Below are 15,876 nucleotides of genomic sequence, written 5' to 3' on the forward strand. Positions count from 1 at the left end.
AAGTTGTGATTTTTCTGTTAAAAATTGCAATTTAAATTGTGATGGTCATTTTTTCACAATGTACAAGTGAATTGTATGTCAAATTATATGCTTTAATAAAAATATGTTTGATAAAAATTGGTGTGCTGTGCTTGTTTGTAGGGCTGCACAATATATTGTAATTAATATTAATTATTAATATAAATTATCAAAATAAATATATTACTATTGTAATACTATTGTATTTTAAAGTAAAAAATAGAGTATCTAATAAAAATAATAATTATTTTATAGTACAACTGTAAAATGACAATACTAATATTTAAGTCTTAAAGGTGCTAAAGAGGATGTTTTGTTTTAATCATTTTTGCAATATTACTTGAAACTGTCTTTACTAACTGATAAAAGACTATTTATTAGGTGCACTGAAAGGAATAATATTAATATACATTATCTGTGCACGAGGTAGGGCCTTAAAAACATCAGCCAATCGTTTACGCGATTGGCCCTCTGGCTTGTCAATCACTGCCGTGACGTTCCTTGTGAGAGACGAGCACGGCTGCACGCTCCAGTAACTTTCCACACTCCACAGGTGCCGCATGCAATGTTTTTGTCAGGAGACAGGAGTAACAACTGCAGATTATGAGTTACCTGCTGTGAGTCCGACATAATGAATCCACTAACACGACACAGCGAATGCCAGTGGTAAACACTCGTGTTCCAGTACTCGTGCACGAGTTTTGGGAGGCGTTCCCTTGAACTAAGCTGTGAAGGAGGGGGGTTGTTCTTTCAAAAACTCAGTAACAGTCTTTGGATTCTCAGTCGACGAAAAGATCCTCTTTAGCACCTTTAATTTCTCCATTTTCAAAGTTAAACCATCATGCTTTTATTTTGGCGGAAAACCACAGGGAACCCTTAATGCTATTATCCTCTTGTTGCATCCCAACAGGGATGGTGAAATGGTTGGCATGTGTTGCGTTCCCAAATGAACAGTGTCGTACTCTGAAACGCACAGCGCATATATTTATTTACATAAATCACAGTCATATCACAATTTTATTGTGATTATTATTCAGCCCTAAAAAACCCTTCACCATAAAAGTCCAAAAGTGCTTCAAATTATACAAAACATAATTCACAGTGCTTTTAAATATTAAAACAGGAAAAACAATCTTCCTTAACCCACAATTATTCAACAAACTTACTGGAATTAAGAAATGACACATGCCACGATCAAGTTTTTGGCATAAGAGTTAAATGACAATACATAGGTGAACTGTTCAAGATCTTCTATTGTGTTCCAAAGCCAGGAGAGAACACGAGGAAACAAATGTTATTTTTGTTGAACTATTCCTCTAAGTGACACCTCTCCACAACGTTTACAACAGAATGTGTTGCAGAGGAAGCTCACCTTACTAAAGTCCACAGTGCTGTTTTCCCGGCTGCCACCAGCGCCATTCATACGGCTTTCACTGTGCTTACTGTTGTCCAGGCTTCCCGGGGCTGACTGGGGTGATGCAAGGAGACCTGTTGGGACAAGAAAAAGAGGAAAGTGGTGGAAGAGGACAATTTTAGATGTATGTTTGTGACTCAGATCTTTAATATGCAGGGAAGGTTAACTGTACACTCATTGTGTGGTCTGGAGTGTGGACATGCAGAGCAGGTCACATGCTTTCTGGATAACATCACACGATAGTGTGTACACTCATGGATGCTGTAAGGTTGTATTTCAAACATGTAGAAAGTGGTCTTTAAAATTTTCCAACCCACAGAATTTGTTGGAAAGAAATCAAACCTTTTTTATGGAATGACAGGAGGAGTTCATTTGAGGAGAGCATTAAGGCTAAACCATTAACTGAGGTATAACAAACTGTTCCTGGCTTCTGTGTGAGGATTTTAGCTTCAAACAGCACAGCGATCGAAAACCATCTCCGAATATCCAAAAAGAGGCACTGTAAAACTGCGTAGGCCTGGGATGACATTTCATGGAAACAAGCTCTCCTGCTATCTGAGCCTGCCGCTTGACGTCATGCAAACTTAAAAATAAAGGGAGCAAAAAAAGACCCTCCTTCTATGGTCTTCCCTGTAGAACAGACAAATCAGTCATTGCAATTGTTTAATATCACTGCCTCCTCGTTAGGGCCTGGTCAGGCACAAAACGGAGGTTTGCGAGTACACGAGCTGGACACTCTGCCAACGTGAATGTAGCAATATACAACATGACATCACCCACTCCCATTTCAACAGGCTCAGTTTACACTTCTGGAATTAAGTGTATTCCAAGAGGCCAGTGACCTAAAGTTTCACAGGAAGCTTTCTGCTCCTCAACATGACATAATTTATTAGTACCACCCTTCATAGTGTGCTTAATTTGTGGTGATTCGTTTTCTGGTTTCTTGTGTGCATATGCCCCAATAACTAAAGCAGAAATCTGCGAACTTATCGATTGTGGAAGACCTTTAATAAACCCAGACAGGTGTATTAATAATAAAAATCATCAGATATTTCGTATTTAATATGCAAGAGGTGCAAATATAAATATTTTTGAGGCCACTGTACTTCATTATAGATCAGTATAAAACACCAAGGACAACAGTAATATCTGAACCACTATGATCTTTGCAGATGCTGTTACTGGATGTTCTGTATGCATATGTGTATTCTCAGGGAAAGATAAAAAAGAGTGCCAATTTGAACTGTCTCATATGGGTATAGTCAATCACTCCTTAAAACATATGATTGAATGGACATTGTGAAAACTCAAGAAAAACATGTGGGGACACAGGAAGACATTCAAATACTAATCAGGGTGACCGAGGGAAGATTGTGACTGAGATAAGACAGAAAGAGACAGGACAGAATGAGAGAGAGTTTTGGAGGTAATGTGTTGAAACTAGTGTGTATTACATAATATGATTATTTGGATGTTATTTTTCTATTTTTTTTTTTTCAAATATATTTATTTTTTCTATGTATTTGTTTACTGACAAATACAATTTATTTTCATGCATGACTTCAGATTTTTTTTTTATAATTAATGAAAAAAATATATAAGTATTTTATTGTTAAATTATGCTTATTTTGTGCATACATACACACACATGCACACATACTTTCCTGCTAAAGTTTGAGTTTAGCAAGCTTTTGGTGAGAGGTTTTGGGTTTACATTTCCATTATTCATTTTATATTAGACAATAATATTTTTTTTTCTTTCAAAAAAACAAAAACAAAAAAAACACTCATGACAATATAAAAAGAGTGAGAGGCTGAGCAAATGTATCATGCAGGTGACACATCATGCTGATGGGCTGGATATTTGCCTGACTGCGGTAGGGGCAATAGCTGTGCCAGCCTGGTCGGGTCATGAACCACCTTCTCGAAAGACCGTGACTGCAGTTCATCCTCCTCCTCCTCAGGCGGGAACACCACGACCTCTGGAATGTCCTCTCTCTCTCCCCGCGCCACCAGCAGCTCGGGCCCCTGCTGAGAGGGTCCTGGGGAGCGGAGAGGTGATGAAGCGCGGTGGGCGGTAGGGGGTGTGTTTTGAGGGGTGGCGAAAGGGGAGCCGTTGGGGGTGGCGACAGGGGAGGAGTTGGGGCTGGGCAGAAAGAGGTTGAGAATGATGGAGGAACGGGAACCGCGGGACTCTCTGGAGGGACGGCGCGAGCTGGGGGGAGTGGAGGTGGAGTAGGTACGTCTAAGAAGGGACAGACGGGAAGCAGAGAGACCCTCCCCTGATGGGACCAGTGCAGGAGGTCAAAAAGGATGAGGAAAAGTATGAAGAGAGGAAAACAAAGTAAACAGACTGCTGATGGAATAAAATAACATTGATGAATAAAATAAAGGCAAAAATGTTGAGATGAGAGAGTTGGGAAGGTTAGAATGAAGTGAGGAAGTGAGATGGCAGCAAGAACGGAAAGTGCAAATCAGTCACGAATCAACACCCAGAGACATGACCATCACACGCTGATCGTCAAGATTTTACTAAATCAAGCTAGCTTGTTTTTGGTTGTAAACCATTACAGAGCCCACATTCAACTCTGAGTATCAGAGATAGGCCTGTTTCACAGAAGCAGCACTCAAGTAGCATTTCAGAACAGAGCCTATTTCTGCAAGCAATACTCTCAACTAAGTAGAAAAAGATAAAATACATTTAATCAACACAATCTTTTGCTATTCAAGCTATACAAGTTATGAACTTATGAACATTAAAAAAAAAAATGTCCACTGGGTTTGTAGCTAGTTCCACATATGCAGTACTTTCTGTTCAGTAAATATCTGAATCCAAGCAATTTAAAGGGATAGTTCACCCCTACAATGAAAATTTTGTCATCATTTACCCTCAAGCTGTTCCAAACCTACAAGTTTCTTTCCTCTGTTGAACACAAAAGAAGATATTTTAAAGAATGTTGGTAACCAGACAGTTGATAAGGGCCCATTGACTTCCATAGTATTTTTTTCCAACTAATGGAAGTCAATGGCTGCCGTCAACTGTTTGATTACTAACATTCTTTAAAATATCTTCTTTAATGTTCAACCATAGAAAGAAACTCATACAGGTTTGGACCAACTTGAGGGTGAGAAAGTGATGACAAAATTTTCATTTTTGGGTGAACCATCCCTTATTTTGTTGTTTGACTTCTGCTCAACGTATATTAAATAACCAATTGTATGCAAGTACACAACCGTTTAAAAGTTTGGGGTCAGTAACATTTTTTCTTAATAAAAAGAAATTAATATTTTAATTTGAATGGATAATTATAATTAATTAATTATAGCAAAGATTTCCATTTCAAATAAATGATGTTCCTTTGAACTTTCTATTCATCAAAGAATCAAAAAAAAATGTAACAAAATTTCATAATATTACTGTTTTTACTGTATTTTTGATAAAAGAAATGCAGCCTTGGTTTTTAGAAAATCGTACTGACCCCAAACTTTTGAATGGTAGCATTTGATGTCACTACTCATCAAAATTAGATGTCAAGACAATATAAATAAATAAATAAATATTTATAAAATATCATTAAATATCTAATGTTCCAAAGTAACCCATAATTATTTTATGTATAACGCCGCGGTTCTGTCACGCAGCTGGTTCAAGCTTCCATTTCTTGTGGAACATGCCTTGACAATGACAACACCATCACTTTAGCACTTACTTGAGGAAGATTTTGGTGTGAGTAAATACAAGAAATGCAACCAACACAGCACACAGTGATGGCATGAAATCAGTCAATGAAATGCGCCATGCACTTCACAATCAAATTCAATGCTTTTAGCACTAAAGGAACAGAACATCTAGTCACATATACTCCCTGCCGGACATCTTTAACAACTGCTGGACACAGGGCCCTATGCACCCCTACTTTCCTTCACTTCTCGTTTTTGAGTAGGAACAAAGGATCAATAAGTAGTTGATTAAAGAGAATCTAATTACTTTGAGTAAATATTAGAAAGAAAGTCAAGCGCAGCAAAAGCTCTCACCATTCCTCTCAAGCAAGTGCGGGTCTGAATGTTTCTTGCCTATGTCGGCGAAGGAGCGTACGAGCGGGATGCGATTGCTGAGCTTCTTCTCATTCTGGTGGTGATGTCTTTTCATCATGGCGTCCCGTACCTTCTCCCTCAAACTCTCATCCAGCTGCTCAGATGCCACCATGTTGTCCAATACCATGTCTGGGAGCAGAGAGAGACTTTATTTTTTAGACATTCATTGTGTTCATGCTGATATAAAAGGGTTTATCTAACAGCCAAATGTTACCTGCTATCTCCTCAATGGTGTTTGCTCTCATGTCCAGCATGACAGTGCCATTGAGAATGCAGCTCCGTAATTCAAACAGGCTGTGCAGGGAAAGCGTGGCGACATAGGGCTTACTCCAGCGTTCTCCTCCATCCTCTACATCCTCCTCAAACTTCAACCACCTGAAACAAGAAGGATTTGACGTTGACCATGAATTAAGACAAGTATTTTGACACTTTCTGGTAGACAAATTTTTAGGTTGTCCATAGTTTCTGTGATGAGCTACACCCGTGGTGAACCTGAAAAGAAATGGCATCATACAAAACTACCTTTTTAAGTCCTTTTAAAGTCTAAATGCAGTGATTTTCAGACATTTTAAAATGTGTCCAAATACTTTTTGAGGCCAGTGTATACCATTATGTTTTTAGGACCAAAGCTTAAGTCCATGTCTAGAGAACAGTTAATACAATAGGGCATATAAAATATAACATTTAAACAAAATTAATAAAAATTATCAGAAATTAAATGTGTTTTATATCATATTCATACTTAATTTACTAAAAGAAAAAGCACATTATCCATTGAAAACATTCTGTACGCTTTTGTTCTGTTAATCAGCCAGTGAAAATAATGACAAAATGGCCCTTATTATGGAGTGACATTATACATTAAATAAATAAATAATAATAAAAAATTATATATACATCACACACACACACACACACACACACATATATACATAAATTAAATTATATGCAATTTCATTTTATATGTATAATAAAATGTAGGAACAAATAAATATAACATGAAATAGATTTTTTTTTCATGTAACAAAGGAGGTGAAACACCACCTCTGAAATATGACTTAAACTGAAAAACTTCATAAAATACACATTGAAATAACATTAAGCAGTCAATATAATACAAATCAAATAATCACAAAATAACTGAATACATAATGTAATGTTTTAAACAATAAATTAGCCTAAAAGTATATTTCATGCCTTATTTATTTATTGCATCTTTCCATGACATATTTATTAACTTCATTATATACAGTACTTAACTTAGTCTGTTAAACCACTCTATACTTATCAGCTAATTAATAATTTGGGAAATATATGTAGTATAGCAGTTTCCAATGAATCAGTACACACAAGAACACCCAATACATACTGAACTGAAATAAATACTTTGATTGTTGCGATCCTATCAGACTTATGATAGCAACCTGATTGTAACAAAGCACTGTTCGCCAGAGGAGAACTGGCCCACCGACTAAGGTGTTAAAATGGAGGAAAAAAAACCTTGGGAGGAACCAGGCTATTTGCCACTTGTTTGCCACCTGATGTCACCTGATGGAGTTTGGGTTCCTTGCCGCTGTCGCCTTTGGCTTGCTTAGTTGGGGACACTTGATATTCAACAGTATTCTTGACATTTATTCAGCAGTGCTTCTGATCTGCCTGCACTGACACTATTATTTAAGGGCTGCTGTGCAGCCAAATTATGTACCAGTTATCAATGTAAAGCTGCTTTGACACAATCTGCATTGTAAAAAGCGCTATATAAATAAAGGTGACTTGACATGACTTGACATACATGCACTCTCAGGCTTCTTTTTGTGTCCTCACCTGGCTGTCTCTTTCCACTCATAAGCGTTTCCATCACGGAACGACAGCTCGTCAAGCTCAGTGAAGAGGTCATGAGGAATGTGCTCCTCATCATCATCCTCAGTGCCGAGGATAAACTGGACCCTCTGTGAAGGAGTGTCTGCAGACATGAGTTAGAGAGAGACAGTCAAGAATGAACAGGAAATTATTACCATTTCTTCATAAAAATTAGCTGCATAGAGACATTCTAGACTGTTATTCTTACCGTACGATGGCGATTCTCGCCCGTCCTCTCGCTCAGACCCTCTGTCCTTCCTTTTCCGATGGTGCTTGTGACCACGGTGGCGATGTCTACGTCTGCTTTGTCTTCCTAAAGGTACATGTACGCCCACATAAACTGCCCTGTGACCTGTAAAGAGAAAGACTTTATCCACCTGTCCTGTAATGCATGTGAGAGGAGGTCCTTTTAAGGTCCATTATGGACAACAAAAGGAAGAGATCAAATATAACATAAAAACAGTGTTCCAGACACACAAGCTGAATTATTTATTGTCTGAACTGCCTATCTCAGGAATAAGCACATCTTGAGCCACATTTCAATGTGCAATGATGCACATGATCTACCCAAAACACATGGACTCCATCCACTAATACAAAGCACAGGTTTGTGTGTGTAAGGGCATAGTATTTTGTCTAAAAACTTTAAACTAAAACACTAAAACTGAAATACAGATGCTACAAGCTAGTTTAAGCATCACAATATTCTAATGTACAGTTAGAAAAATTGATATTCATTTTGAGATTTGCTAAATATTACATTTAGAAGTGTTATTAAATTATTAATGTTCTCAAAATATAAACTTTAAGTGAGTGTTAGATGATGCCCATAGTAATCTAAATGTAAAAATAGGGGAAATAGACATGCACAATTAAAGGTGCCATCGAACGTTTTTTACAAGATGTAATATAAAGTCTAAGGTGTCCCCTGAATGTGTCTGTGAAGCTGCAGCTCAAAATACCCCATAGATTTTTTAACTGCCTATTTTGAGGCATAATTAGAAATGCACCGATTCAGGCTGCGGCCCCTTTAATTGCTTGCGCTCTCCGCCCCCTCCCAAGCTCTCGACTCTATCATTGCATAAACAAAGTTCACACAGCTAATATAACCCTCAAAATGGATCTTTACAAAGTGTTCGTCATGCAGCATGTCTAATCGCGTAAGTATGGTTTTTATTTGGATGTTTACATTTGATTCTGAATGAGTTTGATGGTGCTCCGTGGCTAACGGCTAATGCTACCCTGTTGGAGAGATTTATAAAGAATGAAGTTGTGTTTATGAATTACAGACTGCAAGTGTTTAATAATGAAAATAACGATGGCTCTTGTCTCTGTGAATACAGTAAGAAACGATGGTAACTTTAACCACATTTAACAGTACATTAGCAACATCGCTCCATCTGCCATTTTTCGCTGTTGTTCTTGCTTGCTTACCTAGTCTGATGATTCAGCTGTGCACAGATCCAGACTTTAATACTGGCTGCACTTGTGTAATGCCTCGATCATGGGCTGGCATATGCAAATATTGGGGTCATACATATTAATGATCCCGACTGTTACGCAACAGCCGGTGTTATATTGAGATTCGCCTGTTCTTCAGAGGTCTTTTAAACAAATGGGATTTATATAAGAAGGAGGAAACAATGGAGTTTGAGACTCACTGTATGTCATTTCCATGTACTGAACTCTTGTTATTCAACTATGCCGAGGTAAATTTAATTTTCAATTCGATGGCACCTTTAAATATCCAATATCATTCAATACCGGTAACTAACATAGTACCTGTATATCCACCCAGAACACTCTATTTTTAAAACAAAACACCTTGAGTAACACATGACAAGTTCTCTTATGTTCCAGTACACATATCCCAAACTTCCTATATCCCTCCTAAACTCAATCTGAAAAAACTGTGCATGAAAACCGACATGCTCTTAACAGACATAAATAACATCTTAACTGCCTCTGACGTGCTTTAAGGAAAGCTTAAAAGTTAAATCTGCCACCCATGCTTGAGTTTTTGTGTTTAAGGCAAATTCCTGGGAAGCAGAAGCTGTGTGCGTCACAAGTATGATGTCAAAAAGAAAAGAAAACTCCAAGCAATTTGAACCTAACTTCATTCAGCTGGCTGTTGTGCAGGGAGTGCTCATAGTGTAAGGGTGGGAAGTGTGCGAAAACATGTGTGGTCTGTGCAAACGCCTGCAGTGTCTACACCAATTTCACACGCTTGTGTATGCGGAGAATGCATGGGAGGCTGAAACTCAAGTACACACTTTGACAGCCTCAACAGCTCATGAAAACATCTTGCAAATTTTTCAAACACACAGAGGAAACGCAATTGCGTCACCAAACCTGCAAATCACTTATCTCATGTGCATCAGTCCTTCAAAGCATGTATTCCCCAGCTGAAGAGAGTCACTGTTGACTTTCCACACACACTGGGGTCAAAGGTTTCCAAAACACATCATTAAATCTAAATTGAGTCTCTAATGGCAATTACTGGTTTTAGATTACATACAAAACAGAGCCATATTTATTAGATGTAGAAGAAAACAGTGGCAACAACAAAGCAACAACTATGGAAAGGGGGGTGGAGGTGGGACGACCAATACTAAACCTTCCTCCCACATTATCTCAACACTCCCCTAAACAACAGATACAAAACAACAGCCCTCTGCAAAGCTGCATGCCTGTGAAAACCCATCCTGGTCCTACTAATTACAATAATCAGCCAAGGCACTCAGTTGGCAGGAAAAACACAGAACAACATTATAAAGATATCAAAGCACATGAAGCAGAGGAGCTAAAATTGGCACCAAAATGACATGATTCATTGACCTACGTCTGTTACGATCATATCATTACACGTGTCTGGCAGAAAGGCATGAACAAAGTTAAAGAAATCCTGTCTGAGGTCTAGAATTTAAAGCAATATTTAAAAAAAAACGAATTACTCATCATCATGTCACTCCAAACCTGACTTTTTTTCTCATGTGGGTCACAAAAGGGACAATGAAATTGGTCTATAAGATTCATGCACTAAAGTCCAATTCTTCTGAAACCACACACTAGCTTTGTGTGAAGAACAGACTGAAATTTAAATAATTTAATATAAATATTGAAAATATATATATAAAATATTGAAAATATTGGCTTGAAAATCAACTGACAGCTGTAGTCACCATTTATGTTAATTGTACGGAAAAGAGCAGTGTGCTAAATAACTTCTTTTGTTATTAAAAAAATGTTTGTTTCATGGAAATAAATAAGTCATGGGATGACATAAGAGTGAGTAATTGATGATAATTTTCATTTTTGAGGTGAACTACCCCTTTAACAGAGTTAAATGAGTAAATATTCAAGGAAATGATGCCATGCAAGAAATATGCTTTTATAATCATTGATTATACCGAATAATATGCAAAGGGTTTACTGTTACTTCTTTTAAAGCTGCTTTTCGTAAGTTTTGCCTCTTTGTCGACATCTTTGTTTGAAACCTGAAATTGCAGTTATATGCAGAATTATTATTGTTACGTGCGTTGTGTATCAGCATGACTCCTCAGTGCAGATGAATCTAATGTTTGGTGTCAGTCACCACATCGGTGTGGATACTGTACTTCGGAAACAGATTCTACTTGGAAGTCTTGGAAGTATGACCAAAATAAGAATTTTCACCGGAAAATGTCATCTGAACAAGTAAGTTAACATGTCTGCCACTTTTGTTCTGACCAACTGAGGAAAAAAGCATTAGGCCTACAATAAATCGCGCTGCCAATGATGATTAAATCTAACAATCGCTTAGCTCGGATCATGCCAAATCGTGCAAATTATTATTACTGTTATACTTTGTTCTCAAATTGTTCATGTTAACAACATTAGCATTGCGTGACTATGTGTATTTAGTGTGTATTTAACGTTACCTGTAGATTCTCAATTTCCGTAGCTACTCCGCAGTCTGACGTCTTTTGCTTTTGACTACGGGTGAATCTCCAGTTGTCACTGATGATTGTCATTTGGATCTTTCTGGATTACAATTCGCCATCAAAATGATAAGTTTAATTATTTCAGCTGCTGTGAGAAAAGGCTATAAATGATCCGCTTTAAGCAGGATTCTCACATGATAGCTGGGACTCCTTCCTTTCTGTTTACAGACGTGATGTAATGATGCACAGAGGAACGGCTACAAGCTCAAATTTCCAGCAGAAACCCACCAGTACCGCTCTTATTATAAAACATTATTACAAGCTTACCGTTGTGAATTGAGCTAAGGTGAGGAGATAGTTTTGAAAACTGGCTGGTTATGTACTTGCTCAAAAATTGATTCATTTTTAACAAAAAAAGGTTACGGACTGAAGCTTTAAAATTACATTGGCTGTCAAAAAAAAAGTGAAAAAGAACAAACAAGAATGTTCAGTGCGAAATTGTGTTTTATGTGAGGAATAGAAAGTGCAGTTAATACTGGAGGGCACAAATGCATGACCCGAGCAGGCCCAGTTTAATTAATTAGATCTTGAGCTGTTGTCTAATCCATCGTAATGCTATTAAAGTAAGCGGGAGGCCAGCGCAGCACAGCCCGTACATGCTACTTTTTACAGGTTCCCTCTTTAACTCGTTACAATCATATCACAAAAACGACCTTTTGGACAGATTTAAGCTTCTGGCACTACAGTGTCTGAAGCTTAAACCTGTCCTGAAAGTCGTTTTGAAAAAATAAATAAATAAATAAATAAAAAATAAAAGCATTCATCAAAGAATCCTGAAAAAAAAAAAAAAAAAATCATGGTTTCCACAAAAATATTAAGCAAGATAACTGCTTTCAACTGAGGCAATAAGAAATATTTCACGATCACCAAATCAGCATATTAGAATGATTTCTGAAGGATCATGTGACACTCAAGACTGGAGTAATGATGCTGAAAATTTAGCTTTGCCATAACAGGAATAAATTACATTTTAAAATGCATTAAAATAGAAAAGATTTATAGAAAATTTTAAGTTTGGAAGACCTTTTCAGAGGTTACTCTTCTGCCAGAACTCGACTATTTTTATACTATTATAGAGTTTTAAAGGTGGGTTCATTATTATTCTTAATGAAAAACACAACAACAAAACAGTACAATGACAAACTCGCTTAAATAGGTGCTTTTACATTTTGCTTTGAAACCAAACCTTCTGGCATCGTCTTGTCAGTCAAGAGTGAGGCAAAATGGGCGAAGTAAGGTAAAATCTGACTCCTGCTGCTGATCTGTGCTGCGACTCTTGTTCGGCTCACGCTGAATTGAGCAGACACCTTCAGTTTTTAATTGTAGTGTCTATTCTCTAACTGAACTAAATGATTTTTATTACTCTAAAAATTTAAATCAACGCTGGGGGGCCATGGTGTACACCGGCAACAACGGTAACAACCGACTATCTCAGCAAGCCTAATATACACCTAGGATGGCTTGAGGGTGAGTAAATCATGGGATAATTTTTTTTTCTCTTTTTAAGTTTAGGCGAACTATCCCTTTAAGACATAACTGACCTTGTTTAGGTAAACCTTGTGTGTATTTGACAGTTTAAGTTTAATAAGATGCGAAAGACAACCAAGTTCAGTACTCGCGCGCTGTGTGACAGGCTTTTAGTGTGCGTGGGCTTTAGGTGTACGTACTCAGAAAAGCTTGTCAGAACAGCGTGCAAATAAAATGTTCAACTGCAATGTCACGTGAGCGTAACCCTACCGCTGTGTTGCTAAATACTATGATATTTCTTCTTCAGAACCAGATCATGGAGACATTTTTTGTAGTATCGCACACCCCAATATAGAAATACATAAATAATACCTAACATTTAACTTAATAACTAAACATATAAATAATAATACATAAATAAACCAATTTAACACTAACAAAGAAAACATTTGTCAGCATTAAATTGGTCTGATTAAGTATATAATGAGCATTACAACTTGTGTATGTCTAATGTTGAACTGAATTATTTATGTATATATCAGTACATAACAGCCACTACTCACAGCTTTGTTTTCCATTGACGCTATATTAAGGGAATCCATTCCCAGACTCTGAATGTCATAATTGTAAGAGCCAGATGTAGGTCATATGCCCCCTCACACTATGCACGAGTCACTTTAAGACCGAGTTCCTGAGAGTTCAAGACATTCCTTGCTTTACTCATCTGGCAAAGCACTGTTACCAAACACCCAGTGCCTCCTTTCCAACATGCACGAGCTTCCAGAACACATGCAGAAGGCTGATAGCAGGATTAGATCACCTGGAAACATGCCGTTGGCCCATGGGAAAGCCCTCAGAGGGAAAAGGGGGGTGGTTTAAGACACGTTTAAGGTTTAAAACCTCATTGAACTCAGCCAAAGAGTGAAATGAGGTTGAAGGGGATGGATGGTTTTAATCACTGTGCTTTAAAACATTCCCAAAGTAAAGAGTGAAAGAACCGCAGATATTCACTATAGACCTCCATGTGCCAAAAGACCAGATGGTATGCTTCAGGATAAGACGGCACACACAAAAACAAAAGAAAACAAAAACAAAAGCATATGATTTTTAGGGGTAAAGAAAGGAGGGGGTTATGTGAAAGAAGGGAGTGACTTACTTTCAAGCTCCTCTTTTTCAAAGTTTGTGTGGATGGTAGAGCTGGTTTTCCCCTGATCAACAACAGCTTCCTCATCATTGCCCTGAAAAGAGAGAGATAAAGACAGATGAATTTATGTCACAACAGAGTAAACAAACAATCCATGGCAACACAAGAGGGTGCCATTCCAGTTACTGCTGGCTAACTGAGAATTGTGCAATAGTTTAGAGTTTAAGACTATTGTTTTTGACAATGCTTTCCTTGACAAAAACTGAAGGAAACTGGTCACAAAATAAACAACTAGAGTTTATTTTGTGTCAAGTGAACCAAAGCACATGAACAGCACTACTACTTCAGCCAACAAGAACATAAACTGACTAAAAACTGAAATACACAGGGCATGTCCACATAAATATTAAGCTAATTAGTGGAAAATGCAACCATCACTGTTACTATTTCTCATACTAAGATTTTGGGACCGGAACAAACTCCTAACCTAAAATATTAACTTTGGCATGTACTGTAACTCATCCCACATTAGTTAGCTACCTACATAAATTGTGGTGGCATAAATAATAATAATGTAATGTTCATTAAATTATTCATGATGCATTTGTTTTTAATGCTGTAGTCTAAAGATCATGTACTTATTGTATCAAAAACGGTTCTGCTAATCATTTTTTTAACACCTAAATATAAAAATATGGGTAACACTTTACAATAAGGTCTCTTTTGTTAACATTAGTCAATGTATTAACTAACACGAACTTACAATGAACTATACATTTGTTACAGTATTTATTAATCTTTGTTCATGTTAGTTCACAGTGCATTAACTAATGTTAACAAATACAACTTTTGATTTTAATAATGTATTAGTAAATATTGAAATTAACATTAACTAAGATTAATTAATGCTGTAGAAGTGTTGTTCATTCTTAGTTCATTTTAACTAAAGTAGCTAGTTAACAAATGTTAACTTTTAAAACCTTATCGTAAAGTGTTACCAAAATGTACTGCCATCAATCACCATTCATTATTTCTTCAGAATGTTTTTTTTAAAAATCTCATTTTTTTTTTTACCTGTGGCCATAATAACACGTCTCTAAAATAAGACATGCTTTGAAACCATATTATCAACTAACAGCTGCTGTCGGTTGGCACCTGTGTTGTGTGCAGGGAAGCAGGAAAGATCTGAAAAGTGGTGGGGACACATCAAGGCATTAGTCTTTGAAAAATAATGATTATCTCCTAAAAAGTGAGGGGGACATGTCCCCACAAATGATAATGGTTTCTCCGCCCTTGCTTATCGATGCTCCATCATGAGGGACTAGGACACAGGACACTTCAATAAAGTATAATTTTGTCTAAGACAGGGCTTAGACTAAACTTCTTTTAAATACATGCTGCACATGTCCACTTCCAGTCTATAATACGTCTACTGCACTTTATTTCCAACCACACCGATTTAATAGTTTGAGTCACATTTGGTGACCATGTAAACGAGTGATTTTTAATTATTACATGCTGCCCACTCACTTGTATACAAAGACAATGATCTTAAATTGGGCCCAATCCAAGTTTACTACATTTTCTCTCTTATCAGGACAAAGCCGCAATCTACAGGCACAAAGATTATTGTGAACTGAGAAAAAATTTCCACTTGCAGCCTAGAAGGGACCCTAAAGTATGCTTGGGACACAAGAGAACGCACTAGACAACATTGTCCTGAATTTCCCAAGAGATCCCCGCATGTCTGTGAGAACATTTTGGTGGTTTGTGTAGAAGGAGCAGGAGTATTGGAGATGGTGATTATGTGACATTTTTCCAGATGCGACCCAGGGTATTCTCAGGACTATGCCTGAGTCCCTCTACTGCATATTTGTTTAAGTTCCCCAGACAAT

At 37.2% G+C, this 15,876-nt stretch overlaps 1 protein-coding gene across 16 annotated transcripts in view; it reads right to left on the reverse strand.

The window, feature by feature from the left end:
- Positions 1-15,876, reverse strand: part of slc4a7 (solute carrier family 4 member 7) — a 52,707-nt gene that overhangs the window by 22,400 nt on the left and 14,431 nt on the right. For 7 of the 16 annotated variants that reach the window (XM_067410308.1, XM_067410321.1, XM_067410280.1 and 4 more), the window contains exons 2-8: positions 13,994-14,075; positions 7,596-7,739; positions 7,352-7,490; positions 5,742-5,902; positions 5,468-5,656; positions 3,301-3,714; positions 1,391-1,506 (exon numbers count right to left, since the gene is read on the reverse strand). In XM_067410308.1, coding sequence (XP_067266409.1) covers positions 1,391-1,506; positions 3,301-3,714; positions 5,468-5,656; positions 5,742-5,902; positions 7,352-7,490; positions 7,596-7,739; positions 13,994-14,075 — 1,245 coding nt within the window. Of the gene's footprint in view, positions 1-1,390; positions 1,507-3,300; positions 3,715-5,467; positions 5,657-5,741; positions 5,903-7,351; positions 7,491-7,595; positions 7,740-13,993; positions 14,076-15,055; positions 15,107-15,876 lie in introns of those variants that run through there. The other 9 variants (XM_067410382.1, XM_067410372.1, XM_067410289.1 and 6 more) reach the window with 4 other exon arrangements.

Source organism: Chanodichthys erythropterus, chromosome 2 (assembly GCF_024489055.1).
Source record: "Chanodichthys erythropterus isolate Z2021 chromosome 2, ASM2448905v1, whole genome shotgun sequence".
Lineage (NCBI taxonomy): Eukaryota > Metazoa > Chordata > Actinopteri > Cypriniformes > Xenocyprididae > Chanodichthys > Chanodichthys erythropterus.